This window comes from Muscardinus avellanarius (genome assembly GCF_963383645.1).
Source record: "Muscardinus avellanarius genome assembly, chromosome: 4".
NCBI lineage: Eukaryota > Metazoa > Chordata > Mammalia > Rodentia > Gliridae > Muscardinus > Muscardinus avellanarius.
The window spans coordinates 71162927-71182912 of NC_137789.1; the positions used below are offsets into that span (position 1 = coordinate 71162927).

The following is a 19986-nucleotide window of genomic DNA, read 5'->3' on the forward strand; positions in this document are numbered from 1 at the left end:
TGGCTCACATCAAGAGGCAGGCTCTTAAAGGCTGTCCAGTTGCACTGCCTTATCCCATGTAAGGAGCAGAAACGAATCTTCAGACCTTTATTCATCAAAATTGAATGTGTTTCATTAGGAATTCGACTCAAAGAGAAAGTCCACATACTGAGAAAATCATGTAGCATCCATCTTCCCCTAACCTAAAAAAAAAAAAAATGTCTAAAGGTTCACAGCATTTTGTGGCCCTGCCCTCCCCTGGACCACCTGGAGGCATGGTGGAACCCAGAGGAGAGACTGTGGATCCCAAGGGCTTCGACATCAGGAGTCTGTGCAGTAACTCCGAGGGCCTTCTCTGATTAGCTGCGTTGTCTCATTTGCGTTTGTAGGCTGGAGAACAACGGGAAAGTTCACATCTAAAAATAAACAAAAAAGCAATAAATACTTTCATCAATTAGTTTCTTTCATTGGATTAGTGGTAGGTGTTTTTGTTGAAATGATTAACAAATTGATTCAATTTGTAAGATATTAAGTGCCTATTTTTAAGTACTCCAAAAGGAGGAAACATTGTATATATTTTTTAAGTTCTGCCAATTTCAGACTTGGCAAAACAACTCTCACCAGGAGGATGCTTACTGAACCCAGCAAACCTGAACTTTAGTTTCTACCATCATGTGGAGAGGGATACAGAGCTACCACATACTGTTGTACCTGTAGGATACTGCACAACTCCAAGGGACAGCTTTCATGAAGTCCATACTACATATCTACATAAAAGGTATAGTTTATATAGTTTCTAGTGTATTCTTGCATATATTGCCCCTAGTGGGACAGGAGTCGATGGGTTGAGAGTCTAACAAGAAGCTCTCCACTTCCTATTAACTGCTATCCCAAACAAGTGAATGGTCTCACATTTAACCCAGGTCTTAAGAATCTCTATAAACCTGCACGAAACAGGAGTTCATAGGAAAAACATAGCTAGAGCTCTCTATCTCTAGAATAACCAGAATACAACAATAAAGTATGTCATAAAGGGATGATCAGAATCAAAATGTTGTGAAATCCTTTTATTGTTCAGGAAGGGACAGAAAAAAGAATTTTAAACTATGATAACTGAAGTATACTTGATAGATTTCTAGCATAACTCCAAAAGAATTAGACAGAGAATATAATGTCCAAACCAGAGGAGGTAAAGAGATGAGATAAGGAAAAATATCAAGCCAAAAGAAAGAAAAGAGAAACATAGAAAAAAAACATGCTAATTTAAAACAAGAATGTATGTCAATGTGCTTGTGATTATGTTCCCAACAATATTCTAACTTAAATAGCTGTAATATCACTGAGGTAGGATTATTATTATACCCCTTTTATAGATGAGGAAAGTGGGGTGTATACTGCTTTTGTAACTAGCCAAATGATATACAGGCAGTAATAGAGTTGACGGGATTTCTCAGAATATTCTCTTTCTCTCTCTCTCTCTCTCTCTCTCTCTCTCTCTCTCTCTCTCTCTCTCTCTCGGTGTAACTGGGAGTTAAGCCCAGGGGTGTTCCTCCTCTGAGTTATATTCCCAGCCCTATTTTATTTTTTATTTTCAAACAAGATCTAAGTCGAGGAGGGCCTTACTAAGTTCCTGAGGTTGACCATGAACCTGTGACTCTCCTATCTCAGCTTCCCAAGTACCAGGATTACAGGTGTGAATCACCACACCCAGCCCAGAATGTTCTCTTAAAGAATATGTTTCAATATTGTTTCACAAAAAAAGTAAATTATGAAAGATAAAATATGCTGGGCGTGGTGGCGCAGGCTTGTAATCCCAGTGCTTGGGAGGCGGAGACAGGAGGATCGCACAGGTTCACAGCCAGCCACGCTGGCTCAAGAGACCCTGTTTCCAAATTTTAAAAAGTATAAAAATAGGTACTGGGAGTGTAGCCTGGAGGTAGAAAGGTTTCCAGGAACCCCAGTACCACCAAAAAAAAAAAAAAAGATAAAAGTATAATCACTAAAATAAATGCAAGTAAGCCCAGGTGTGAGGTGTGGTGGCGTATGCTTGTAATCCCCGGGTTTGGGAGGCTGAGACAGGAGGATCACACAGGTTTGAAGCCAGCCTCAGCTACTTAGTGAGGCTCTCAGCAATTTAGTGAGACCCTGTTTCCAAATAAAGTATAAAATAGGTCTGGGAGTGTAGCCCAGAGGTAGAAAAGCCCCTGGGTTCCACCCCAGTACCACCAAAAAAAAAAAAAAAAAAAAAAAAATATATATATATATATATATATATATATATATATGCAAGTAGACTTAATACTTCATTCAAAAGAAAAATATTATCAGACTGAATTTAAAATTCTAGCTATTTGCTCTTTACCAAAGGCACATAAAAAATAGAAGAAGTTGAAAGTAAAATGATAGAAATATTTTTCACATCAACACTAATGAAATGAAAGCTAATGTAACCATATTTGAACAAAGTAAAGTATAAGGCAAGCATGTCCAACCCAGCATGGCAGCGCATGCCTGTAATCATATTACTTAGGAGGCTGAGATGGGAGGATCACAGGTTTGAGACCAGCCTCAGCAACTTAGTGAAATTCTCAACAACCTAGTGAGACCCTGTTTCAGGAAGGAAGGAAGGAAGGAAGGAAGGAAGGAAGGAAGGAAGGAAGGAAGGAAGGAAGGGAGGAAGGGCTCAGATTATAGTATAGCCCCTGTGTATAGCCCCTGAGTTCAATCTCCAGCACTACACAAAAAAATAAATCAAGCAAAACAAAAAGTATTTTGAGGTTTGGAGGGGCACTATTCATAATAGAATCTTTAATTCATCAATTATCCATAAGGATTCTAAACTTATACACACTAATAACCTCAGAATACATGAAGCCAGAATTGACCGAGTTTACAGAGAAACAAAAGTCAACTGTCATGGTGGGATATCTGAATAATCCTCTTAGTAACTGACTATGAAGCGAGCAAAAAATCTTAGAATATAAAAAATTGTTTTGCCTTAAATATTTATTGTAACAAAAGAAGGTTGGAAATTAAGAAGTTAAGTATAAGTTAGAAAATGAACATTATAAATTAAAATAACTAAACAGAAACTAAGTAGAGACAAAAATATTAGAATCAGCAAAACCAAAAGTTTATCTTCGAGAAGACTGATACAATTGTCAAATATCTGGTAAGAAGGGTGAAGGAAAGAGAAAGTAGAACAACAATCTAAGGAATAAAAATGAGCAGTAGTACAAATAGTACAGATATGTAAAAGAGGACAAGGGGAAATTTTGAAGAACTCTTTTTAATAAAGAAGAAATGAGACCTTAACATCAAATAAATTGAATCAATAGAAAGAATGCCAATCTTATACAAACTCTCAAAAGAGAACTAGAAGAAGAAATATTTTCAAATTTTATATTATGAGGCATACTTCTGATACAAAACCCAGTAAGAAATGTTAATCTCATTAACATTGATACAAAAGTATGTAAAACAAGATACTAATCAGCTCATTAAAGAATAAACTAGTTAATAATCATGACTGCACTGAGTTTATGTGCAAAGTTATTTTTATTGAAAAATCAGGTGATATAATTTTTCTCATTGATAGATCAAAGGAAAAAAATGTGACCATCTCAAATAATGAAAAACAAAGTCGTTAATAAGATTTTACACCTATAGCTGGGCAAGGTGGTGATGTGCTCTTGGAATCTGAGTAGTTAGGAGGCTCAGACAGGAGGATTGTAGGTTCAAGGCCAGCCTCAGCCACTTAACAATGCCCTCAGCAACCTAGTGAGGCCCTGTTTCAAAAGAAAATAGATAATTTAATGGCTATTGCATTGAATCTATAGATCACTTTTGGAAGACTGACTATTTTGATATTTATTCTGCCTATCCAAGAACATGGAAGATCTTTCCATATCCTATGGTCTTCTTTGATTTCTTTTCTTTTTTAATGTTTTATAATTTTCTTTGTAGAGGTCTTTTACAAAACTCCTTGCTTAGGTTTATTCCTAAATATCTTATTTTTTGTGGTATATCCTGAGTGGAAGTATTTTCTGAATTTCTTTTTCAGTGGATTTATAGTTGAAATACAGGAAAACTTCTGATTTTTTAACATTGATTTTGTATCCAGACATTTTGCTGAATTTGTTGATCAGTTCTACAAGCTTTTTGGTTGAGTTTGTTTGATCTTCTAAGTATAGAAGATTTGCAGATGTCATCTGCAAATAGGGATAGTTTTAGTTCTCCTTTTCCCATTTGTACTTTTTAAATTTCCTTTTCTTGCCTTATTTCTCTAACTAGAGTCTCAAGTACTATATTGAAAAGAAGTTCATATAGTGGACATTCTTGTCTTGTTCCTGTTTTTAGGGGGAATTCTTACAGGATTTCCCTGTTCAATATGATGCTGGCTGTATGCCTACTCACAGACATAGAAAAATCAGTCCTTAAATTCATTTGGAACAACAAAAAACCCAGAATATCCAAAAGTAGTTCTCAGCAACAAGAACCATGCAGGAGGCATCTCAATGCGTGACTTCAAACCATACTACAAAGCTATAGTAATAAAAACAGCATGGTACTGGCACAAAAACACACATAGACCAATGGAGCAAAATAGAAGACTCAGAAACAAATCTGCATGTTTATGGCCAATTGATTTTTGACAAAGGAGCCAAAAACATACACTGGAAAAAAGATAGCCTCTTCAACAAATGGTGTTGGCAAAACTGGTTAACCATCTGCATAAAATGGATATAAATCCCACTTTCTCACCCTGCACAAGAGTCAATTCAAGAGGGATCAAAGACTTGGAAATCAGACCAGAGACCTTACAGCTCCTTGAAGAGAACATAGGTCCAACATTTCAATACATAGGAACAGGTAAAAAACTTTCTCAACAAGACCCAAAGGTACAAGAAATTAAAATGAGGATCAATGTGTGGGATTGCATTAAACGGAAGAGCTTCTGTAAAGCAAACTATCAAGAATCTCAACAGAGAGCTGACAGGATGAGAGATTTTTTTTTTTTGCCAACTATTCCTCTGATAGAGGACTAATATCTAGAATATACAGAGAACTCAAGAAACTCACCATTAAGAAAATAAATAATGCAAAAAAATGGGCAAGTGAGCCGGGCATGGTGGCACACGCTTGTAATCCCCGCGCTTGGGAGGCGGAGACAGGAGGATCGCGCAGGTTCGAAGCCAGCCCTGCTGGCTTAAGAGACCCTGCTTCCAAAAATAAAGAAGTATAAAATAGGTCTGGGAGTGTAAACCAGAGGTAGAAGGGCTTCCAGGAACCCCAGTACCAGCAAAAAAAAAAAAAAAAAAAAAAAAAAAAGGGCAGGTGAACTAGACACTTCACAAAAGAAGAAATTCAAATGGCCAATAAATGTATGAAAAAATGCTTAACATCATTAGCAATCAGAGAGATGCAAATCAAAACTACCCTGAGATTTCACCTAACTCCAACTAGAATGGCAATCATTCACAACACAACAACAAATGCTGGTGAGGATGTGAAAAATGGGAACTCTAATACATTGTTAGTGGTATTGTAAATTAGTGCAACCACTTTGGAAAACAGTATGGAGAATCGTCAGAAGAATGGAAACAAATTTACCATTTGATCCAGCAATACCACTTCTGGGTATCTACCCAAAAGAAAGGAAACCAAACTACCAAACTAATGCATGTGTATCTATGTTCATAGCTGCACAATTCACCATAGCCAAACTCTGGAACCAGCCAAGATGTCCATCAACAGATGAATGGATTACAAAATGATTACATAATGATGCTAGAATGGCAAAAAACTATAGAAAGCATGCAAATGCTCATTAGCAGTAAAATAATAAATTATGAGAAGTTTTATTGACATACAGTGGAAATAAATGGCATCACCAATGTTAATGAATCTCAGAAATATGATGAGTGAAAAAAGCAAGTTGAGGAAAAAGAATTATTAAGTATAATAAGTCCACTCATTTAAAGTTCAATATATGAAAAAACAAGCAGCATAATAATTAGCAATATAAATATATTAGTAATACCAAAAAGAATATCAAGAAATGATTACAAACAATTTAAGATAATGACTTGAGGAGGGAAAAGCAAACAAGGTACCATACAAGTGATGGCAATATTCCTTTTCTGAGGTACAAGGTCATATGACTTATATCTACTTAATTTTAATAAAAATAGCATATAAAAAGTTAAATGAATTATGTAAAGAACTCAACTATAGCTCATAGAGTCAGGGCTTGAAATGGGACCGTCTGATCTGTCTTTGCAGCTGGCCATGTACTCAAGGTTGCTGGCATTAAAGGCTGATAGTCAGCTCTCCCGCCTCCTCACACTTTGTGAGTACTGATGCCTTACTCGAGCCTGTGGTAGCCTTGACTCTTTGACAATGGGTGAATTTTCAGGGAACAAATGTACAATCCACCACCCTCTGTCTAGTTGCAAAACATCTTTATTATCACAAAAGAAAACCCCATATCTATTGGGCAGTTGTTCCCTCTTCTCTCCTTTCATCTAGGTCCTGACAACCACCAACCACTTTATGCCCCTATGGATTTAACTATTCTAAATATTTCATATAAATGGAATCAGACAACATTTCTCCTCTTGCATTTCACTTCTTTCACATAACATTATGTTTCCAAGTCCATCTCCTTTGTAGCATGTACCAGTACCATTCCTTTTGCATAGCTGAATAATATTGCACCTCTCTACCTTTTTCCAGTTTCTCCCCAGAGTGTCTCAGTTCCTTCCCCTCTTTGTTCTAGTTGATTTTACTGCTGTTCTTGCTCTTCTCTAACAAACGTCCAGGGATTCCAGCTACTTTTATCGATCACATTTCATTTTGATGGTTTGATCCTTTGTCTAATTTCAGTTTAGGGTTCTTTGCAAGTACAGTCTGTATACAATTTCTGCCTCTTTCAGTTCTTTGATAAAATTATTTGACAGAACATCCTGATGTGACTCCACCTTGCCTGGCATCTAGAGCACCCTCAACCTCCTTATCCACAAGGATTTAGGGAGAGACTTGCCAAAGTCTTCACTTGTGCCAAGATTCATCCCTTCAAAGGTTCCCCATATCTACATAATCCCCTGCTTCTGCATCCAAGTCAGGCACCCTGTGCTCACTTTAGTTGTCCCTATACCTCTCCTTTGGCAGGTTTATTGTATCTATAAATTAGCTAGCTCTTTGCATGTTTATCTGCTTAATATTTGTCTCCAAATCTCCAAGATACCAGAAACCCCAGGTCTTTCTTTTCTCTATCCCCTAACATACTGTCAAGCAAATATTAAGTTCCCCATAAATGTTTGCTGCTAAAAGACTATCTCAATAAATCTGAGTAAATTACTCAGTGAGCCGGGCATGGTGGCGCACGCTTGTAATCCCCGCGCTTGGGAGGCGGAGACAGGAGGATCGCGCAGGTTCGAAGCCAGCCGCGATGACTTAAGAGACCCAGTTTCCAAAAATAAAGAAGTATAAAATAGGTCTGGGAGTGTAAACTGGAGGTAGAAGGGTTTCCAGGAACCCCAGTACCACCAAAAAAAATTTTTTTTCTCGGTGAATCTTGGTGGCTCCACATCAAAGAAACCTCAGGCCCTCTGAGCTGACTCAGCTATCCCATTGCCCGGGCCTGGGGCCTTGACACACATTGACATTGTCATATTGAGATGGAGCAAAGGTTTTTGGACTAGTTATAAGCATTATTCATTTTTAGAATTGGTTCCCCTTGAATGGGGGAAGGGGTAGGCAGGAGATTGAGTGGGGAAGGGCACCGCAAGAGAAAGGATCAGTTTAATTTCTTCCTTGGTACTCATTCCTTGGGCAGTCAGATGTGATGAATACTGAACAGCAAGTGTAATGAATATTTTCATATCTTGGCCAAAAGCAAGAGACATATGGCTGCTTCTGCTCAGCGGTTGTGAATTTATTTGGGTTTTGTCCAGGTGAGTGACAAGAACAGTCAAGCAAGCAACATATTTTTCCATGCACTGAATCACATGTTGTTAGATCCAAGGTCAATACTATAATATCTCCTTCAGATACTTATCCCCCTCCTTTGAAAAAAAAGAAAGGAAAAGAAAAAAGAAAAATCATGACTCCGCAAGAAATTTTTTGGTTGAATTTGTTCCATTGGCTTCAGCTTAGAAGAAACAAACTGAATTTAGCCCTTGTATTTTTGCTTTGCTTTGCTGTGCTTTGCCAGGGTGTTCAGTGATAATTGGTTCCATTTTAGGCTCCTGCTTTGAAACCTTGTTATAGTGTCACATACACAAATACCTACACACATACACATTCCACAGAACAAGGCTTTATCTCAAAATGGTCTATACAGCCCTCTTAGTTAGTGGAACTCTGATTTCAATATGGCCTTCAGCTAACAGCAGAGAATATAGGGTCTAAAGAAGATCGTTTTAAATATACCACTCAGTGTTTCATAAAGTGAAGCTTCTAATTTAGGAACATAAAAGTAAAGAAAATAACCTAGTGCACACTAGCCCACTATCTTTTCCATTTCAGGTTATACTTTTTCAAAAACAAAAAAGCAGGAGGAAGGGAATTGTTCCTCTCTACCTAAACACTCTCTTCCATTTTTTTGGAGGTACTGAGGATTGAACCCAAGGACTCCCCAAATTTTACAATAATTTCTAAAATTTGGACAGCATTATCAATAATGAATTCTAAAGCTGAAAGAGCCTTTTCTAATTTACCAATAATAAAAAATCAAATTGGGATCAAACACATTTGAGAAAAGACAGTTATTTGTATTATTTACTATATAAAATGATATTAATTATTGTCCTATGAAGAGTCAATCAAAGAATACATAGCAATAGAGCATTAGGACAAAAATATCCTAAGAGATGTGCTAGAAGGTTAACATGATTACTATTTTTCTAGATTTTGTGATAATGCATAGTATTTGACAATGTTTTTTTTTAGTTTTCTTTCTTTTTATTTTTATTTTTTTTTATTTTTATTTTTTTATTGAACGTAAATAGTATACATTTACACTATATTTGATGCCCTCCCCCCCGCCCCCATTTTCCTTTCCCCCCTCCCACCAATGGCTGTCCAGGTTAACCATGACTTATTCATACTTTTACACATGTTCAGGTGTAGACCCTCGTTAATCAAGACCGACCATCCTCCTCTCCTATCTTACCATCCAAACTTAGCTAGTATTTCCCCTTCAATAACTGGAGTCCCACTGGTATTCTTTGTGTTTCCTAGATTGGGCATATTAGAGGAAACATATGTATCTTCTTCTTTTGTGCTTGGCTGATCTCACTTAACATAATGTTCTCCAGGGTTTTCCATCTCCTTGCAAATGACATAATTTTGTTCTTCTTTATGGCTGAATAGAATTCCATTGTGTGTATTTCCCACAGTTTTGCTATCCATTCATCTGTTGATGGTGATCTGGGTTGGTTCCATATTTTGGCTATTACATATTGTGCTGCTATGAACATAGGTATGCATATGTTGCTATATTTCTCTGAATTCAACCCCTTTGGAAAGATACCCAGGAGTGGTATAGCTGGATCATATGGTGGATCTATTCCCACCTTTCTTAGGAATCTCCACACAGATCTCCATAGTGGCTGAACTAGTTTGCACTCCCACCAACAGTGTAAAAGAGTTCTTCTTTCCCCACATCCTCGCCAGCATTTGTTGTTGTTTGATTTCTTTATGCTTGCTACTCTGACTGGGGTTAGATGGAATCTCAATGTAGTTTTGATTTGCATCTCCCTGATGGCCAGTGATGAAGAACATCTTTTCATGTATCTATTAGCCCTTTGTATCTCTTATTTTGTGAAGTGTCTATTTAGTTCATTTGCCCATTTCTTGATTGGGTTGTTTGTTTTGCCAGTGTAGAGTCTTTTGAGCTCTTTGTATACTCTGGATATTAGCCCCCTATCAGAATGGTGGCTGGTAAAGATCCTTTCCCATTCTGTGGGCTTCCTCTTAAGGTTATTGATAGTTTCCTTTGATGAGAAGAAACTTTTTAGTTTGATGTTATCCCACTTGTTTATTCTTGCTTTAATTTCCTGAGATTTGGGGGTTTTGTTGAGAAAGTTACTGCCTGTGCCAATATGTTGTAGTGTTGAACCTATGCTCTCCTCTACTAACTTCACCGTCTCAGGTCTAATTTCTAAGTCTTTGATCCATCTTGAGTTGATTCCTGTGTTTGGTGAGATATAGGGGTAAGAAATAAAGAAATTTATGGAAACAAACGAAAACAGAGACACAACCTACCAAAACCTATGGGACACCATGAAGGCAGTTCTAAGAGGAAAGTTTATTGCATTGAGTGCCCACATAAAAAGGACGGAGAACCACCAAGTAAAGAACCTAATGACACAACTCAAGGATCTAGAAATTCTGCAACAGTCTATTCCCAAAGCCAGCAGAAGGCAAGAAATCATCAAAATTAGAGCAGAAATAAATGAAATAGAAAACAAAAAAACAATTCAAAGAATCAATAAAACAAAAAGTTGGTTCTTTGAAAAGATTAATAGAATTGATAAACTCCTGGCCAACCTAACCAAAAGAAAAAGAGAATCAACTCAAATTATCAAAATTAGAAATGAAAAAGGAGCTATCACCACAGATAGAGAAGAAATTAAAAATATTATCAGAAACTACTTTAAAAATTTATACTCCAATAGACTTGAAAATCTGGAAGAAATTGATAGATTTCTAAGCACAGTTAACCTTCCTACACTCAACCAAGAGGACATAGCAAGCCTAAACCAACCAATAACAACCAAAGAAACAGAAATGGCAATAAAAATTCTTCCACCAAAGAAAAGCCCAGGCCCAGATGGGTTCCCAGCTGAATTCTACAAAACCTTCAGTGAACAACTAATACCAATACTGCATAACATGTTCCGGGTATTTGACAATGTTTAAGCTTTACAACTTGTTATGATTCTTTTTCTTATTTTTAACAAATATCCACTCTTAGACCTTACTTTGTGTTTTTTTAAAGAGGGCTGTCCAAATTGCATAAATTCCAGGTCCCATAGAACCTGGACCCTCCTTGCACAGGAACTTTTTAATATTTGGAAATAAGATGAGGCTTTTCTTTTTGGTTAAGAATTCTTAATAACACAGTCAAATGGGATTCTAGGACCTGACCTCCAGAACAAAACTGGAGCTCTGGGTGTCCAGTGGGTGGCACACACACTCATTACAGAGCACCCAGCTGGGAGGAGGCCTGGCCAGAATCAGGTGCCTCATCTGGAGTCTGTTCCAGAAAAGAAATATTCCATAAAGAAGGTCTACAGAAGTGACCTGGTGGGGCTTTTATATAATTAAGAAGAGGAAAGATTGCAAGGCTTTTCAAAGAGTGTGAAATCCTGGATTTGAGATAGCTAGGTTTAATTCATAGTCTGGGTTTTCCTGCTTTAAAGTTAAGACAATGTCGACAGGACACAGTGGATGATGATCACAATACTCTCCATCTCACTGTTCCTTCTCTGTTCACTGCCAGGGGCTGAGTACAGGGCTGGCATGATAGGTGTTATGGGGAGATCCTACGGTCGAAGGGGTTAATGTTCTGAGATCATCATTCTCAAGCAAGTTGAGAGTCACCAGCCCTTCCCCAAAGAGGAGAAGTTTCCACATAAATATCTCCCTAAATTCATTTGTTAGTAATTCTGCTATTAAGATTAATTTGTTGTTTTATATCCCAAAGAGAACAAAAGAAAATTCTAGCAAATGTACTTTACCATAAGCCCACAATTTGGCTGCAAGGGCATTAATAAAAAAAATTGTCTGAACATCTGCTCTGGTGTCAGGCTGACCACCCCAGTAGCAAGAGGTTATAGAAAAATGCTTTCTGTCCTCTCAATTTTGAGAATTCAGGGCTCAGAACAATTCACATGATTGAAGACCCCTGACCTGGAGTCTGGATGAGCAATAATGCATATTACTTGGCATCATTTTTGATAGGAAATAAATGGCACACAGAAGCCTTTAAGTAGTCTTTGATGCATGATGCCCTGGAATTTCTGTTTCAGTGCCACCAAAGAATCGAGCATGTTCTAGTCCTGAGAAGTACACCATTCTGAATCCAGCAGTTCTGCCACTTTCTGGTTTATCGAGTAATTATTTCAGTTGGCTGTCTAGGGGTTCCTGGGGGATTTAACGAGGAAGCCTGTAATCTACAACCATGATGCATTCCACAGGAGAACATGGTAGTAGAATTGTGGCTGCAAGACAGCATGGTGATGGCAGGTGGGACCCCAGCACGGTCAAACAAAGACTTACACGAAGCATCCCTGGCATGAATTCTCCCAGAGCTTATCTTTCTTACTTTTTTTCCTTTTTCATTTGTGAGTGAAATAGACTCGAAAAATCCAGTACTATATCAAGGCCATGCATGCACATAGATAGACATGCGGAAGTAGCTTAGCAAAGCAAACGGCCCCATTCTTGACGCTGCTCTGAGGTTGGCCCTGAATGCAACTTAGAAAGGAGCTACATTTCAGATGAAGAAAAGAGTCCACTCCAGTTCCACCTCAAATCATTATCAAGTCATCCAAAGGAAGAAACGTCAAGGGTTGATGGGTTTTCTTGAGGTTCTTTTCCTTCTATTTCAATAGATCATATAGGAAGAGGCTAAAAGGTTTTTCCTGGGAGAAATTTCTACTTTGGTTCTCATGCCCTGGACATTTTCACTCAAACCTCCCTGAACCCAGTGTTTACTCTCTTGTAATAAGACCATGAATTGTACTTGATTTGAATTGTTATTAGCACATTTCGTGATTTCTTTCTAATAGTGCCACTTTCAGCTTTTCTCTGTGCTTGGTAAAGGTCAATGTCCCTTCATCTTCCCCAAAGCTGACAGTCCCTGGGACTTCTCCCACTTGGTTACTGGATCTCTCTTGCTGAGAACCTGGCATTGGTCTGTCTGTGGAGGGATACCCACTCCCTCTGCCCTCATTTTACCTTTTTCCATGTCGATCTTGATCTGTTCCTCAAGATCCTCAGGAGACACATAGAAGTCCTCTTCCGGCACCGATGATTTGGGCCGGCAGTGCCCACAGCAACAGTTACAGCAGCAGCATAGACAGCAACAAAAGTAGCAGCCCGTCAAGAGGCCAAAGATGATGAACAGGGTCTAGGGGAGACAGAAGCAGAACCAAATAGGGGGAAGGATGGTGGGGAGAGGCACACCCAGAAGTCATGTCTGCATACATACAAGAGCCCACTGTTCACCCACAGCAACATACGCACCCTTACCCACTGTGGAAACTTTCTTTTCTGTTCCCGTGGAAATCCATTTTTTTATAAAGTTTTGCCTAATAAGCCATACCCAGAGGAAATGACTTGTAGTCAAAGTAACAAAGTGTTTTCTTCTTTATTCTTAAGCTATTGTGATCATTATAAAGAGCAAACCAAAGCAAAACAACAAAAAAAAATAACCAAAAAAACCTAGGTCAACTGAACTGGCTGTCCTTTGACCCCTTGTACCTTAGGGCTTGGTACCTGCTATGCAGTAGACACCTAATGCTTACTGAATTAGTGAATGTACAAAATAATTAACAAATGAATGCTTTGTCCCTCCTTGGAAATAGCACAATTTCTCCACAAACATCTGAAAGTTTTGCCCACTAAAAATAATTAAAAGAAACTCTCTTGATTCTCCCAGTTTGAAATGATAATAATCCCCTTTTTGTGAACTGAGCAAAATCAATTTATGATCTGATTAAAATATTATTACCAGCCGGGCATGGTGATACACGCTTGGAATCCCAGCATTTGGGAGGCTGAGACAGAAGGATCATGGTTCAAGGACAGCCTAGCTACTTAGTGAGGCCCTTTGCAACTCAGTGAGACCCAGTTTCAAAATAAAGAATAAAAAAAAATAGGGCAGGGGGTGTAGCTCGGAGGTTGAATGCCCCTGGATTCCATCTCCAGACCCACAAAAAAAATTAAAAATAAATAAATAAATAAATAAATAAATAAATAAAAATAAAAAGTAAAATAGGGCTGGGAGTTTAGCTCAGAGGTAGAATGCCCCTGTGTTCAATCCCCAGTATATACATATAATTCTAGTATATATATATTATATATATATAATTATGTATGTAATATCATAATTATATATAATATATACATATATACACATACATATGTATATATTATATATGTATACGTGTATATGTAAATTATATATGCATATGTATTATACATGTACATATATATTATATGTGTATTATATATGTATATATTATATATGCATTATACATGTATATAAAATATGTATATATATGTATTATATATATGATATTTTTGCCTTGGAGCTGGTTAACCATGGACTAAACCTCTTAAACTATGAACTAAATAAACTTTCCTCCTCTAAGTTGTTCTTGTCAGGTGTTTTAGTCAAGACAATGAGAAAGCTGACTAATATAACAAGCAAGGGAGATACAAGATAAACATCGGCTATGGGCATCGTGTTTACTCAGTAGTATAATAGAACTCATTGGTGTAGAGGGGGACTTCATCTGTCCTGTTTCTGCTTTCTAGCCCAGACTCCATGTATCTACCTAGTACTACCTATGGGGTGAGCCTTAGAGTGGCTTACACTGGGGGAGTTCTGATCACACCTCCCACCTATAATCTCTTTGCTACATTTTCAGTTTGGGGCAAATAACTCTAAAAACAAAGCTGCAGTGCCCTCCTGCCCCTGGAGACGGTTCTGTGAGCACTCCTTGACCATTGCTCTCCAAGAGCTCCTTCCTTTATTTGGTTTGTACTATGCAATTTCCAGGGTGTCCTTTTCTCGGAAAATGTCTCTTTCACTCATGCATTGTTTGTTCTTTATTATTTCAACTAGGTTGCTTGCCTTATGTGGAAAATATCATTGCTTTATTCCTTGTAGTGCTCATAACAGTGCTAGACACAAGTAGGTATATAGTATTTAAAATATATATTTTTATGGTATGTTGATTCATTCATATCGTGCGTTTTTAGTTAGTGCACGATTCCTCTGTGCCAAGACGCTCCCACTGTGCAATTGGGGTTTGATACAAACATAAGGGGAAAGATGTATTTCTTTGTAGTTTTATTTATTTATTTATTTATTTATTTATTTATTTGTTGTTGCATTGGGGATTAAACCCAGGGGTCTTCTACATCTGAGCTACACCCAGTTCTATTTTAGTTTTTATTTTGAAACAGGGTCTCCCTGAATTACTGTGTACTTCTGGCTTTGAATGGGCAATCCTTATGTCTCAGCTTCCCAAGTACTGGGATTACAGGCATGCACCATGATGTCTGTCTGTAACCTTATTTTTTTTATTTTTATTTTTTTGCGGATCTGGGGGTGGAACCCGGAGGCATTTGACCTCCGAGCTACACACCCAGCCCTATTTTTTATTCTTTATTTTGAAACAGGGTCTCACTGAGTTGCAGAGGGCCTCACTAAGTAGCTGAGGCTGTCTGCGAACTGCGATCCTCTGGTCTCAGCCTCCCGAATGCTGGGATTACAAGTGTGAGCCACCACACCCGGCTTGTAACCTTATTTTTTAAAGAGCCACATCAGAATTATTTTTGTATATATCTCCACTATTGGATAGCCTCTGCTTGTCTATAGAAATTTTAATCAATTTCACCAACTTCCTAAGCAAGAAAATTTATTTTCATTTTTAGGCAGACAGACCTCAGTAGTCAATAAGGTGCATATGTGTAATTACCTACAACCGAAGATGTTCCTTCCCATGGAAAGAGTGTCGTGCCTGGAGGATCAGCTCCCATGCAAGCCCGCAAAATTCCATACTATCATATGAATACTAATTGTATTAGTCAGCTTTTGCATTGCTGTGACCTAAATACCCGACAAAGACAACTCAGATGAGGAAAGATGTTTTTGGGCTTCTAGTTTCAGAGGTTCAGTCCATGGTTGGCCAGCTCCAAGTCAGAAACATCAAGGTGGCATCGAAGAAGAGAGCAGTTCTCAGCTCATGGCAGTAGGAACAGAGAGAGGGATAGGAAGGAGCCAGGGATACATTAGTCTCTCTGATTCCCAACTCCCTGTCCTCTACTACTTAATTCTCATCCCCCATGCACCCACTTCCTTCTCCACCATCTCACAGCAGGCTCCACGTGAGCCTATGACATGATTACCACTCACCCTCTCAAGTATTTAGTTTGCTGATGTAACCCATGCTATAGATAGTAAAGTGCATGGCTAAATTTGTCCTATAATGATTTATTAAACAGTTGTCACACTAATAAATTATTTTTGGTTTTGAGCAATGAGTCAGTTCTTAATTAGTCACTACAGGGGAAAAGAAGGCCAGTCAGAATTAACCTGAAGCTCCAAATTCAAATATAATTAATGTCTAAAGGTATTTTAAGTCATGCTGGATTTTATAATTAACTGATGAGCTAAAGTGTAAACGATCCCCAAACAACAATGTTGGGCAGAAGCGATGTCGCATTCTATTTGCGAGAATTTAATAGTAGTAAGCTGAGTCTTTCTCTGAGATGGACTCTTAATATCATGATCTTCCAGAAAATTGTTTTTGAAGGGAAAAAAATGTGATTTACCTTTGCCCACCAACTTGACAAAATGAAGTAGGTATTAACATTTTCCTCTCCAAATTGCTCCGCCACGTAGAGCCCCAGTGACCCATACTTGTTGTATATATTCCTCTTGGACATGTCAGTAAGTATGCTGTGGGCATTGTTGATCTCTTTAAACTTTTCAGCAGCAGTTGGATCATCTGGATTCTTGTCTGGATGGTGTTTCAGGGCCAATTTTCTTTTCAAATTAAAAAAAGTGAGGAAAAGTGTTACTTGGCAAAAACCAGAGTGCCTTTTTAGAAAGGCAGTGTTTATTTGTACAACCTTTATTTGTGCAAATACTGTGAAATGATAAGTTTCACACTAGGGATGAGTTAACTAAGAAATACTCTTTCATTAATTGGTGTCTCTTGTTTCAAATCTACAGAAACAATAATATTATTTCTCTCCTCCCATCTTCCAAGAAATTCTCAATAGAAGCACAATCGTTGATGCTGAGACTTTTTTTAAAATGACCACATATGTGATGTGTATCTTTACCAGAAACCTGGTCAGTCTCCCACCCCAACATAGAGGCGTATAGTAGTTCTACTGACAGGTCTAGTTCACATTGAAATTCCATTTAGAACCTGGAAAGTATTCTAGACATTGCCACATATTTTTAAAGTTATCTTCTAGTATAAAAGAAAACAATCTCGAATTTATACTCCATGGAACATTATGACCTCTTTACAAATCCTCTATAAGTCCTATCTCCCCCGTCAGTGCTTCTCAACAACACTGTATCTTCCCTTGTCTTCAAATGTACAATCGGCCTCTTTCCAAAGGCCTTTAGTATCCATACTCTATAGACATTAGTATCCAGTACTCTATAGACATTTAATTTTGAGTATGAGGCCCTCTCTCCTCTGTGGATCGTAAAGCAAATCTGGTGAGGTCAGTATTGTCTGTGCTCTCTGTTCAGAGAGTTGAGGGTTCTTTACTATTTTATTATACTCAGGTATAAAAGGGAAGCTATATGCCTGTAATTCCTGTACTTGGGAGGGTGAGACAGGAAGATTTCAGGTTTGCAGCCAGACTTAACAATGTATCAAGGCCCTCTACAATTTAGTGAGATCCTATTTCAAAATTCAAAATAATAAAATATGGGCTAGAGTGTAGCTCATAGGTAAAATCTCCATTATCACAAAATAAATTAATTAAAAAGAAGAAAAATGGAAGCGGTAAAGTGGATATTAAAAGTAAGTCTAAAGTCAGGTGTGGTGGCGCACGCTTGTAATCCCAGCATTTGGGAGGCTGAGACAGGAGGATTGAGGTTCGCAGACAGCCTCAGCTACTTAGTGAGACCCTGTTTCAAAATAAAGAATAAAAAAATAGGGCAGGGGATGTAGGTTGGAGATCCAATACCCCTAGCTTCCATCCCCAGACACCCAAAGGAAAAAAAAAAAGACTCCTGGCTGGTGAACATTTCTTTCATTTTCCCCTAGACAAACTTTAAATAATGACTAAAGCCATGTTCAAAACGGAGGGAGTCTGTGCTATTTTATCCACTAAAAAGTGAATTTTATGACCTCCTAATTGGAAATTCCATATGGCTAATATTTCTATTGTGCCCATCATAGATACATGTAAACATAATAAATTTGTATTTATTGTATTAGTTTAGGTAAAGTGTTTCACCTGACGTAGTAATAAAAGTCCAGAAATAGAGCATAATAGTATAGCATAGCCTAAAAACGAATCTGTACAGTAAATTGAACAGATAACACTTGTTTTGGAAATGAAGGTATTATTGGTTAAAATCAGGTGAATATTTAGGCAGCCAGCACTAGAATGCTGGTATTGGGTGGGATCCAGAGGGAACACATCGAGGGCTGTGTCCATGTGTGTCTGTGTCACTCTGAACCTCCCTACGATGTATAATTACAATGCATTAATAAAAGTATTTTTAAAAAGTACCAAAATGCTTCAAAGTATAAATTTTGGTATTAAATACATTCTAACTCTGAACTCAGGATAAACAAAAAGAATAAAGCAATGATGGGTCATTTTAAATTTGTTAAACCCAAATGTTGTTTATCTTTTGTTTTGAGAATCTGTAATTTCTTATACATAGGACCATTGATGTCAATGTTTTTTACACACAGAGTTTATGTTGAAATCTTTTGCCAATAGCACAACATGACTATTTTGTCAGTTTTAAACTTTTACAGTGTTCACTATATGTTACTGCTTATACTATGACTACATGTCATACATATTAATTCTCACAACAATCTTGGAGGTAAGTATCATAATTATCCCATTTTGCAGGTGAGGGTAGGTAGGTACTGAGAGGTTAAGTGTCTTGTTCAACCTCACACAGCTAATAACTAGAGCTCAGCCTTGAACACCAGCAACCTGACTTTAACAAAAGCTCTTCACCATTACTATGCTGCCTTCTATATATTTTTAAGTTTAAATAGTAAGCCACACAGAATGTGTAGGAGGCCATTGTAAGGACTTAGGTTTTAGTCAGAGACATTGAAGGCCCTTTGAGTGTTTTAAGAAGAGTTATATAACTGGCTTTAGTTTTAGAAGGATCAGGCAATCTGGGAGATGTTAAAACAAAATAAGGAGCCAGACATGGTGATGCCATGCCTGTAATCCCAATACTTGGGAGGCTGAGATGGGAGGACCACAGGTTCAAGTCAGCCTCAGCAATTAAGAGAGACCCCCAGCAACTTATCAAGACCCTGTTTCAAAATAAAAAAAAATAAAAATAAAGTTGGGGACTATAATTTAGAGATAGAATGCCCCTAGGTTTAATCTCTAGTATAACTAACCATCAAACAAATAAAGAAATAAAAGTAAGGAGACTCTTTTAGTGATCTGGGCAGAAGTTCATAGTTTAGATTATTATGGTTGTGGAAGATTGTATTGGTGCTTTTTCATCGCCATGACCAAAATACCAGATAAGAACAACACAGAGGAGGAAAGGTTCATTTGGCTCACGGTTTCAGATGTTCAGTCTACAGCCACCAGCTCTAAAGCAAAACATGAAGGTGTCAGGGCATGCTGGAGGAACGCTGCTCAGCTTCTGGCAGCCTGGAAGCATTGAGAGAAACAGGAAGGGGCCAGGAAGAGAAATACAGTCCCCAGGCCACACCCCGTGGCCCGCCCCTCCAGCTGCGCCCACCTCTGAACCTGGCTGCACTGGGGACCAGGCTCTCAACACATGAACTTTTTTTGGAGTATATTCCAGGTCCAAGCCATAATGAGAGTGTGGTGAGAAGTTGTTGAGGTCTAGACATATTTGCAGGGATTGCTGATGGGTTGGATGCCGAGTGTGAGAGGAAAAGAAGAATCATGATGGCGGCGAGGTTTTGTCCTGAGCAATTGAAAATTGAGAATTACTGTTCAATGAGATGGAAAGAGGTTGTGTGTGTGTGTGTGTGTGTGTGTGTGTGT

The 19986-nt window shown here is 38.0% G+C and overlaps 1 protein-coding gene across 1 annotated transcript in view; it reads right to left on the reverse strand.

The window, feature by feature from the left end:
• Positions 1-300: 300 nt before the first annotated feature.
• The window catches only part of DNAJC5B (DnaJ heat shock protein family (Hsp40) member C5 beta), a gene marked incomplete at its 3' end in the record, with an annotated part of 50704 nt that continues 31018 nt past the window's right edge, over positions 301-19986 (reverse strand). The window contains exons 2-4 of the mRNA XM_080693966.1: positions 16561-16774; positions 12952-13123; positions 301-395 (exon numbers count right to left, since the gene is read on the reverse strand). Of these exons, the coding sequence (XP_080550092.1) occupies positions 301-395; positions 12952-13123; positions 16561-16774 (481 nt within the window). The remainder of the gene's footprint in view (positions 396-12951; positions 13124-16560; positions 16775-19986) is intronic.